Source organism: Micromys minutus (assembly GCF_963924665.1).
Source record: "Micromys minutus genome assembly, chromosome: 1".
Taxonomy (NCBI): Eukaryota; Metazoa; Chordata; class Mammalia; order Rodentia; family Muridae; genus Micromys; species Micromys minutus.
The window spans coordinates 243,167,927-243,179,297 of record NC_137969.1 but is presented as its reverse complement, the minus strand read 5'-3'; the positions used below and the strand labels follow the sequence as shown (position 1 = coordinate 243,179,297).

The 11,371-nt window shown below is 47.0% G+C and overlaps 1 protein-coding gene across 1 annotated transcript in view; it reads right to left on the bottom strand.

Annotated features, from left to right (window-relative positions):
• Nucleotides 1–5,772: 5,772 nt before the first annotated feature.
• The window catches only part of KCNK13 (potassium two pore domain channel subfamily K member 13), a gene marked incomplete at both ends in the record, with an annotated part of 92,616 nt that continues 87,017 nt past the window's right edge, over nt 5,773–11,371 (bottom strand). Inside the window, one exon of the mRNA XM_080919528.1 lies at nt 5,773–6,656. Coding sequence (XP_080775654.1) covers nt 5,773–6,656 — 884 coding nt within the window. The remainder of the gene's footprint in view (nt 6,657–11,371) is intronic.

Here is an 11,371-nt window from a genome sequence, read left to right as displayed (position 1 = left end):
GGTTGTTTTCTTCATAAGTATCAAATATTTATAATTGCTAAAGAGTGAACCTGGGACCTCACAGGGCTTTGTAAGCTTCCTGTCATTGAGCTACAGTTCCAGCCCAAACTATCAAACATTTTGATAGCCACTCCTTGAGACTGCAAACACACTCCTTTTGCTTGAACTTTATATCATTAATTTTAATATTTATTGGTGGATCTTGCCTGTGTGTATCACTAATCTAGTACCTCTCCCTCTCCCTCTCCCTCTCCCTCCCTCTCTCTCTCTCTCTCTCTCTCTCTCTCTCTCTCTCACACACACACACACACACACACACACACACACACATATCATGTACAAGTCACAAAGAGATAATTTAGAAGCCAGCTAGAGAAAAGGGAATATTATGTTCTCAAGAACCAGAAAAACATAGCAAAATTCTTATTAGAAGCCACACAAATCAACACACAACTGTGCGGTACTACTTGAAGGGTTACATTATTTTTTTTTAAGACCTGGCAGTGTAGAATTCTGTTAGGAGTATTTTCAAAAGCAGAGGAGTAGGCTGAGGAGATTGTCTCAGTAGGTGAAGTGCTTGCTGCACAGGTTTGGACCTCAGCATGCATAGAAATTCTGAGCAGGCATGGTGGCCCACCTTACATCTATTGCTCAGGGGGTAGAGAAAGACTATCCTTAGAACAAGCTCACTAGCTAGACTGGCAATACCAGTGAGCTCTGGGTTCAAGTGAGGGACTCAGCCTCAATATATCAGATGGAGTTCAATTAGGAAGACCTCTGGTCTCCATATGCACCCACACCCACACATCTGTACCTATATGTGTAAACATACAACCTCTCTCTCTCTCTCTCTCTCTCTCTCTCTCTCTCTCTCTCTCTCTCTCTCTCTCTCCACAACCCCTCACCCTCACCCCTCAGTCACACACCCATACAGAGAGCAGAGGCATAACAAGGACTTTTTTCAGATAGATCATGACTGAAAGAATGAATTCATTGTTATCAAAGGTGCCTTGAAAGGAACATTACAGAAACTTCCCTACTATTTCAAAACAATGGAGGGCAGGAGGAGAAACAGTTCTAATAAACAGGATATTAGAGAAGAATTATAACTAATATCCATAGGTATTAGAGAATTACCACCAGAACACCAAAGTAAATCACTTCTAGCCATATTCTCAAACCACGGCCAACCCAATCCTCAGTAACTGGGGTAAAATCAGATCACTACTTACCTTCCTATTCCAGAAAGGGTAGAAGGAGTTTGAAGATAAGTGCCTGACTGTTCCACAGTGTGGTTATGAAAACATTACAAATATGAGTAAGCCCTAGATCTTCAAATGCTTCGTGTGTGTGTGTGTGTGAACACATGTGTGTATGTGAGTGTTTGTGTGTGTGTGTGTGTGTGAATGTGTATGTATGAGTATGTGTGAGGGTATATGTGTATGTGATTGTACATGTGTGTGTGAGCATGTGAATGTGTGCGTATGTGTGTGTGTGTATGAATGTGTATGTATGAACATGTGTGTGATTGTATGTGTCTGAGTGTATGCATGCGTGATGTATATGTGGTGTGTGTATGAGTGTTGTTTGTGTGAGTGTATGTGCGTGTGTATGCATGTGTGTGTGATGGTTTCCAAAGTGTTGTATCAAGTGCTTTGCTGAGGTCAGCTGATACTGAAATAGAAGCTCTCTGGAACAGATACAGGATTTGGTGGTGGGGGGTCTGGGGGGCAGAACAAAACTAAGGAGACACCACTGAATGACAGAAGGAAGTCAGTCATTTAAATGCTTGGCGTGCCAAGTCTTTCCTAGCTGGATGCAATGTTAGTGGACCTCCCCTTCAAATCCAAACCCGCAGCCCAGCGCCCCATGCCCGAGAGTCCTGATACCTTCTCTAGGCATCACCTCATTGGATCCTTCCATAGCTTGCGGAGGGAACTGGCGTTCAGAGATGGGCTCGGTGGAGAAGAGACTGAGAGCCAAGCTCCGGTGTTCTCACACAAAGAGCTGCTTGTTCACACGCTGGTCTGACCGCAGAATCAGTACTCTGTTATTTGTGTGCTGCTGCTCCAGATGTGGGCACCAAGGATATGGGCAGAATGTGAGATGCCTTTAGGGGCCCTCAGTGTGGAATTAACAGAATCACACAGTAAGGGAGAGTCCTTCTCAACTCCCTCTGGTTCTTTCGGCTCCATCACAGAACAAGTTTGATTCAGGTGCTCCCTTCCCCTTTCCTACATTTGATGACATGCTTTCTGTTGTGGATTAACAATGTGAAATGACATAGTCCTTTGGAAAAAAAACACTGTGTGCATATTTGCAGGCAAGTGCATGCATGTGCGTGTGTCATGTGCATGTGTGTGTGTGAGTTTGCTGTGAAGGCCAGTGTGTGTGTGGTGTGTGTGCATGTGTGTGTGCATGCATTTGCATGCATGTGCATGTGTGCGTGCATGTGCGTGTGTGTGTGTGTGTGTGTGTGTGTGTGTGTGTGTGTGTGTGTGAGTTTGCTGTGAAGGCCAGTGTGTGTGTATGTGCATGCATTTGCATCCATGTGTGCGTGCATGTGTGCATGCATGTGTGTGTGTTTGCTGTGAAGGCCAGTGTGTGTGCATGTGCATGCATCTGCATGCATGTGTGCGTGCATGTGTGCATGCATGTGTGTGTGTTTGCTGTGAAGGCCAGTGTGTGTGTGTGTGTGTGTGTGTGTGTGTGTGTGTGTGTGAGAGAGAGAGAGAGAGAGAGAGAGAGAGAATTTGCTGTGAAGGCCAGTGTGTGTGTGTGTGTGTGTGAGAGAGAGAGAGAGTTCACTGTGAAGGCCAGCTTATGACAGTCAGTTCTTTTCGTTCATCATGTGGATTTCAGGGATTGAACTCACGTCAGGTTTGCAGCAAGTTTTTACCACAGAACCATCTTGCTGGCCTTGTTTTGAGACAGGGTCTCATGTGGCCTTGCCTGGCCTGGAATTTCCTATACCACCAAAAAACAGCCTTGATCTGGGTCCTCTCACCTCAGCAGGCACAACTATGGCCACCTATTCTCCATTTTTCTAAGAGAGAAAAGCCCACAGGCTCAGAGTCTTTGCTAGGATACAGGATTTGGATAGGATTTAATAACACAGTTTGAGATTCACTTTATCATCTCCTATTTATAGCAAGTGCTTATGGCTTTCATTTGGTATGACGGTCTCTTTGAACAACAAAATGAATTATGAGCTGAGTTGATGGAAAATGTGGAGGCTGAAGCATGGAGTTTTGCCCCAGTGCAGGCAAACCATCCGGAACGAACCTCAGAGAGATGGGCTGCCGGGGTCACATTCCTGTCTCAGAGAAAACGCCAGACCTCGAACATAAAGCCTGAAGCACCATCAGCAGGGAGACCCTGAACTCCTGACACAGGATGCTGGGCCAATTTCTATGGCTTCTTGTTGAGGGGAGCTGAAAGCAAGCCAGGTGGGAACAGAGGCAGCAGGAGGCAGTAAGAGCAAAGAAAAACATGGCTGCCACCACCCAGGGCATCCACAAGCTTGCTTCCTTTCTGTGTGTATCTGCTACTCTTTCAGGAGCCTCATGAACTCGGCTTTGATTATCACTGTCTAAAATGTCCTCTTGACCAGTTCATGTCTATTAATAATAATAAAAACCTTTATTACGTGAGGGTTCCTAATTTTTCAAGTTGTTTATTTCCTCCCTCCCTCCCTCCTTCCCTCTCTTTCCCCCTCTCTCCTTCCTTCCTCCTCTCCCATACACTTTTCTTCTAATACTGGTTCTCCAATGTTCCCACTAGGAAACTCTCAGCCCACAGAAAAGGGGACTCACACTCAGAGACTCAGAATGGATTTTGAGGGAAGCAAGTTCGGTTTTCTAAAACTTTGGGTGAGTTGGGCACCATGGCTCACTCCTGTAATTCCAGCATCGGGGAGGCTGAAACCAAACAGGTCACGTGTTCGAGGTCAGATGGAGCCGCAGAGTGAGAACCTGTCTCAACAAACAGACAAACAACACAGCTGGGAAGTTTATGCTGGTGTAGGCGCACAGTTTCAGGAATCTGAGTTTTGTGATTGGAGCAGCTCTGTAAGCAAGCATCCTCTTTTGAAGTTGACTCACTTGATGAACCTTGATTGCAAGGATGCACCTGGCCTCCTGACACACTGCTGTGATCTCTAGGGACCTTTTTAGAGAAGAAAGGACATGTTCTATGCCGCTCTTGTATCAGAAATAGGAGCATCAATAAACTGTTAAGAAGTAGCATCCAGCTCCTGGTGGCACAGAGCAGAGGGGCAGCTTGCTTTGTGGTGACAATTACCCACTCTGGTAGCAACTCCAGGTTGCTTCCCTTTAAAAGCCATGCAGGTCCTGGAAGATAAAGAAAAGGTCTTCCGGCCTACAGAGAAACCTGGGGGAAGGGCTCAAAACTGGATGGAGGAGGGGCCGAGAGAGCCAAGTTTATTTCCCAGACTCCTGAGTCCTTCTCCCAACTGCATCTCACCAGGCCTGAGACTCAGATGAGGGGCTGGTCCCTGAGTTACCTGCTGCTTCCTTTGTGAAAGTCAAGGGTGGGATGAGGATCCCTAAGGATGTTCTGAGCTCCCAGGTTCTCTTCTGCCCATCCCTTGACTGGTTTTTCTGGTCCATTTAATCACTTCTGAGAGTGCTGTATGTACTCAACTCTAGTCTTGTAAAAAAAAAAAAAAGACTCCTGTTGTGCCTTACATGCTTTTTTCTCTTGCATTTCAGAAGGCTAGCAACCTCCATTCCTAGGAAGGATGCTGTAACAGGCCTGGAAGCTTCGCATCTCTGGCTGTGGTACAGTTTCGGAAGCCAGCCCTGCAGCGGAGAAGACTAGAAATCCGTACTTTATTATGTGGCCTAGAACGTTATGCTCCAGTCCAGACTCCAGGATGAAGCTCGTAGTTCCGGCTTCCTTAACCCTGTCTGCAATGATCACCATGGACTCTCGTAGTTAACAAAATGAGAATTTATTCAATGTTCAGTTCTAATAAATAGTCAGTTGCCTTTACAACAGGCTCTCAGCCCTGGTAAAGTGACCTAATCCGTGTAAACCATTCAGAGAGAACACAGCAAGCCGTGGGCTTCAGTGACAAGATGGAATTTTCCTCTTCTTTGACTCACTGCCATCATCTGCAACAGCTTAAAGGTTTGAAGATGGATTTGGTTTTCTTACTAGTAAGATCCAAAGGATACATTAGTCAAACAGGAAACAAAAGGAAACAAAACCAAGACTCCCAGACAGAGAAGCAGGTATAAAGAGGATTAGATGACTTCCCCATTAATGGAACCAACAATAGCTATGCTTGGAAGGAGGCCCAGCAGAAGGAAGGCCAGAGACATTCTGGAATGTTCATGGCTTTCTCTTGAGGGGCCGGATGAAGATCAGCCACCATTCCCAACCTGGGATAGAATCAGGCTTTACGGGGCTTTCCCTCCCTAGGGATGGATCGTGGAGGGGGAGACCAAAGCTGGACTGAGACCTGTCTCTCTTAGATAATCACGACTCTGGAGGAAGGTGAGGCCCTCAGCAGTTCCAAATATGAAATTTGGAATTCAAGAGTAAAGCAAGAGTCAGGTAAGGAGGCTCCAGTCTCCAGCCTTGAGAAGTTACTGTTGCCCGAGGCCAAGGTCAGGTTCCAACAGCTGAACTGGAGGCACTCACTAAGTACAACAGCCAGAGACGCCGCTGAGCTCACTGGGGTGGTAGCAGTGTCTTATTCCCCACTCGCCCTGGGTTTCCTCATCTAGCAGCTACTTTTGGTTCCTACCTATCTCCACTGGTCTCTGCCAGCCTGTTATTCATTACTGCAAAGGCTCCCACTCCCCCTGAGAACTCATCATCCCGGGAGGATGCACTGGTCTGGTGGGGTCCACCATTGGCCATCTCGGACAACTGCTTCTGCAGGATGGCCAGGGACACCTTGTTGGTGTCCTTCATGGAGATCATCTCCCCCGAGAGACGTCGCCCATCAGTGTCACTTTCCATCACCCCATCCGTCTCTATGGAGATGTTGCACCTGTTCCGGATGTTGCCTGGCATCACCACATTCCTCCTGGACCGCAGGAGTCCTCTTTGGCAATGTGAGAAGCACCCGCCATCCAGTTTCCTCAGGATCCAGTTCACTGTCTGTTTGATCAGGATGGAGATGACGTTAAACAAGGAGTAGATGCAGCAGACGCCCATGAGGATGAGGAAGAAGTTGACAAAGCGGTAGAGTCCTTGGCTCTCATATTGGGCGTTCTGGCTGCTGACTAGGTCCCCGAAGCCAATGGTGCTGAAAGCCACAAAACAGAAGTACACGGAGTCAAAGTAGCTCCAGCCCTCCATGGTGGTGTACAGAGCTGAGGCTCCGCAGGAGATGGCCACAGAGGCCAAGCACAGGATCAGCATGACGTAGTACACAGAGGGCTTCCAGCCAGCCAGGCTGTCCGCCTCTCCCTTTTCAGGGGCCTTCAGGTTGCCCTGGGTCACCGCCCCACGTCTGCGCAGCTGCTGCTGGTGACAGGACCTCATGACGTAGGCAATGACAGTGATCAGCCGCTCCAGGAAGAGGTTGAAGAAGAGGATGGTACTTGCACACCCAATAAGACCATAAAAGATCAGAAAAATCTTCCCTCCCGTTGTGGCTGGTGTTGTCATCCCGAAACCTGAAGAAGACAAAAGCCAGAGGGGAAAGGAGTCAACAGGAGCCTGGCTGGGAGTGGAGTTGGTGTTGAACAGTGGTTCTCGACCTTCCTAACACTGTGACCCTTTTATACAGTTCCTCATGCTGTGGTGAACCCCCTCCCACCAGCCATAAGGTTATCTTGTTGCTAGTTCCTAGCTGAAAGTTTGCTACTGTTATGAATTCTGATGCAAATATCTGATATGCAGGATATTTAAAATTCAAACTCCTAAGGGGTCACAACCCACAGGTTGAGAACCATGGGTGTCTAAGGCTTGGAGGCTGGTGAAGGACAGGAGGAAACAGAGTTATAAAATCCCTCAGCCCTAGCCTTTCTAGGACAGCAGAGAATCCCCTTCTCTGTTGGAAGGCAGTTAGTTGTTCAGCATACAGTTTGGCCTGCTGCAAGCCCATATGGTGCTATTGTGTGAGGCGGGAAAAGGCCCCTCTTCCTCTGAGTAAAGAACAGATCCAGCCAGAGAAAAAAAGTCTTAATGACAAGGATGAGACTCGATCTCGATCTCCTTCCCCCATTTTGCTGGATGCTCTTGTACACTGTGGAACATGAACAGCCATAATCAACAGACCTTGTTCAGAGACGCAAAAGCTTCTGTGAAGACTCTTGAGAATTCATTTATTCCACAAACACAGAACTAGGGATAAAAGCGGAAGTGCTCAGTCTCTCCGGATCTCTGGTTCTGCAGGATGACTGGTATATTTTATGGTACATGCTGGGTTTGGAAGTGGTTCAGGGCTCTGTTGGAACTGCTGAAAGGCGCTCAGTTTACACAGAGGGTCTTGGAAACCCAGAAGAAACACGCACGTAGTAATGATGGTCCCTTTTCCTCTTCTTCTGTGTGTATGTGTATGTACGTGGTAAGTGTGCGTGTCTGGATGTGCATGTGAACTTGCTTGCATGTGTGCATGCATTTGGGGACCGGAAGAAGATGTTGGGTATCTTCCTCAGCTGCAGTCCACTTTATTTATTGAGCCAAGGTCTCTCACTGAACCTGGAGCTCACTGACTCTTTCTAGCTTAGCTAGTCAGTGTGCCCTGGGGATGCCCACACTTGTCCTCCTGAGTGCTGGCATTAGAGGTTCTAACTCTGGTCCTCACACCTTTCCCTTCATTTGCAAGTTCCTCTCTCTCATTGTGTCCCATCCCTGGGATCCCAAGTCTCAACCATTATCCTTTCCTTGTAATTTCCTCCCCAGCCTGTCCTTTGCCTTGTTGCTACTGGTCAAATAGTGGCAGCCTGCCCTACGTTCCCTTGGGAAATGGTCAGATCAGATCTTGGGCTGCATGGACTTCTGGGGTTATAACTTTATGGTGACTGGAAATGAGGTCAAAGGGGCCACCTTTCCCAAGCACCTTACCACAAAGTCACAAGCGTGTTGGGCAAGTAGTTCCCAACTATTAAAGGAACTTGGAGTTCCTTGGATGAACTCCATGGATTTTCTGAACCAGGCGAGCTTGTGAGTGCTCCCTATAGAGTGAGTGCTCCTTATAGAGTGAGTGCTCCCTATAGGGTGAGTGCTCCCTATAGAACATAGAAGGCCGGAAGCTGAGCCCATGCACTGTGTGTTGAGCCACACCTATGATAGGCATGGTTTTTATCTCCCCAAATACACATGCTGATCTTTACCTATGAAGTGGAAGTTTTAGAAAATGCTCCTATGTGAGGTGATTAGCATGTGGGGGAGGGGCCTTCATGGATGGCATCTGTGTCCTTATAATACCTTGGGGGCGGGGGATGATAAGCTGGGTGTGGTAACAGGTGTCTGTAATTCAGCACGTAAGAGATGGAGCCAGGAGGATCAAAAGTTCAAGATTATTGTAGACTCTGTTTCTAAGCCTGGTGGCATTTGCTACAGCATCCAGAATTAATTTAGACAGCCATCCAAGATGACCTGGACAAGCTCCTTGGGAGAATCCCCTCCCTGAAGAACTGTAGACAATGTCTACCCTCTGCTTATGAGATCCCAAAGACAAATCAAAATATGACCTGCAATAAGCTCCCAATGACAAACCAAAGTATCACTCTGCCCGAACTTCACCCTGGGGAACCAAGGAGCTTACCAGGCTTCCTTATAGCACACAGGGTGGGTGGTTGCTTACATGCGGTGGGTGACTATCACAGAGGAAAGTCTTCATTTAGCATGGATGACGGCCTCCCCATAGCGACATAAATGCAGTCCCCAGTTAACCTCCTCCAGCCTAGAGAGATACTCACACTTCTGGACACCACAAGGCCATATGCAATTAGGGCCAAACTGCATACAAATGGCTGGGAGAAAACATTGAAATATCAGGGGAGCTTCACTGATCCTTGATCCTCTCTCTCCAATCTCTCCTTCTTTAGGGCAATCACCTGTCAACAAGCTCTATGTGATGGTCTCTTGCAAGCAGGTACAACACAGTTGATCTAGTGAAAATGGTGACCCTTGACCTCAGAGAGTCTACATCAAGGTAAGAACAAGAGGGGCCATTTACAAGAGAAACAATGAGTAAAAAGCACTGGGTAAATGCAAACCTAAGGGAGTTATCTCACTACAGGGGTTTTAAATGAAGCCTTGCTTTGGGCAGCGTGACCTAGGAGCCTTTGGGTCCAGCGATGAGGTATTGGTGACATGTTCCAAGGATTGAATGTTTCTGGATCCCATCTGTTGATGGACTTCTTAATTAAAGAAGGAGTCATTGTGACTTTAGGTCACCTGTTGGGCTCACTGGATCACAGCCATCTCTTCCATCATCTAAAATGGCAGAAAATGGTAAGAGTGGAAGCGCCATGGACCGCTGAGTGCCGAGGGCCTGAGAAATAGCCCAGTTGGTAACATGCAGGTCCCTAGCTCAATCCCTAAGTGCAAGGTGTTAAGAAACCAGGTATGGTGTGTGACTGTGATCCCAGCACTGGGGAGGAGGACACAGGTGGATCCCTGTTGCATCCTTTCCAGGTCCATCAGACACTCTGTCTGAAAAGTCAGTGGTGGACAGCCTGAGGAACATGACCCAAAATTGCACACGTGTGTGTGCGTGCGTGCACACACACCATGGTGTGTTCATTATGCTCTTAAACTGTTAGCAGCTGAGATTCTCAGCATAAGAGCTGCACAAGACTGTCCATGGGGCTCTGGACAATTTGTCATGGAGCGGGGAAGGGCTTATGTGCCCCCTCTCCAAGTAAGTACAGTTAATGGTTGCAGAGGGAAGAAGAGATGTTTTCTTTACTTTCTAAACTGCCAGGTGGAACTGAAGGGAGAAGATGGAGCAAGTATGCATAGTTGTCGACTTTAGCTTCTAGTTTTTAAGTTAAAATAGTTGTCATTATTATTACTACGTGAATGTGTGTGTGTGTGTGTGTGTGTGTGTGTGTGTGTGTGTGTGTATGTATGTATGTATGACATGCATGGTAAGCTCATGCATGGCTGGCACAGCACATGTGTGAAGATTAGAGGACAACTTCCTAAACTACCTCTCTCCTTCCATCACTGACCTCTGACCCTTTTGGCCTCTGGGGCACCTGCACTCAACTGCTCATCCCCACTGATCCACATACATAATTTAAAAAGGATATTCTCCCCGAGTAGCCTAACTTCCTCCCAGAAGGCCCCGCCTCTCCAACATTTCTCCTGGTTTGGGTACTCAAATGTTAGCACAGACTTTGGGGGGCAGTGTAGATAGGCCCAGTCACAAGCTGATCCACACTTGTGTGTTTCTATTGTTTTTGCTGACAGAGGTTAAAGGCTCACCCCAGGGGGTGTCGCTTCCACCAGCAGCTAGGGGATTTGCATGCTGCCTTTGTAGCTGTACATTTTAAGAGCTGGATTTCAGAGAGAGCCAGTTGGAGTTGGAGTTGATGGAATAAAACATTTTTTGGTAACTCGAATAATCAAGTCATGTCTTTCTATTCAAACCCCCAGGCTTCGCCTGATTCGAGGTAGATTAACAATGTAGGTGTTATTACATCCCCTAGGCTTGGCTTCTGGACTACATAAAATGGAGAAAGTGAGCTGAACATAGCCATTCATTGCTCTCTCATTCTTGATTGTGACCAGCTCCTGTCCTTCAAGCAGTTGCAGGACTTCCCTGCTATCATAGACTGCACCCTTGAAATGTGAGCTGAGTTTCCCAGCTAGACCCAGGTGATATTGATTGTCGTAAAAAAGCTATGAACATTAAGGATTTTATAGGTCTGGCATCTCATGTAGAAGGGAAATTTAATGTCTTTGTCTATTTGATGCAATCTTGTTGTGTAGAGGATTTGTGGGTTGAGAGTTGAATATATAAACCTGTATGAGAAGCTATCGGGCTGTAGAGTTGTGTTTGTGGGATTTTGGGGTACAGAAACACCCCGCCAAGGAGGCGGAAAACAGGCGGTAGTAAACTGCCAAGGGAAGGGAGTTGCAGGGACAAGTTGGGCCGAGGTGGCTCAGACTGGGTTCCAGAGGTGCTCGCGGCTCCGTATCAGGGTTGGGCCTGAGGAGTGAGACCTCAGGGCCGGTAAAGAAATAAACCGTTTTTTGTTTTTTTTAATATTTACTGCAACAGGTCTATATACACACACCCCATGGCGCTATACCTCAAGCCCTTTTGCTGGAGTATTATAAAGCAAATACTATACAGTACACTTAATTTACTCATCAACAAAGAGTTATCTCTGAGTACCAAGAACTTTATCTACCATAACCACTGTTCTAT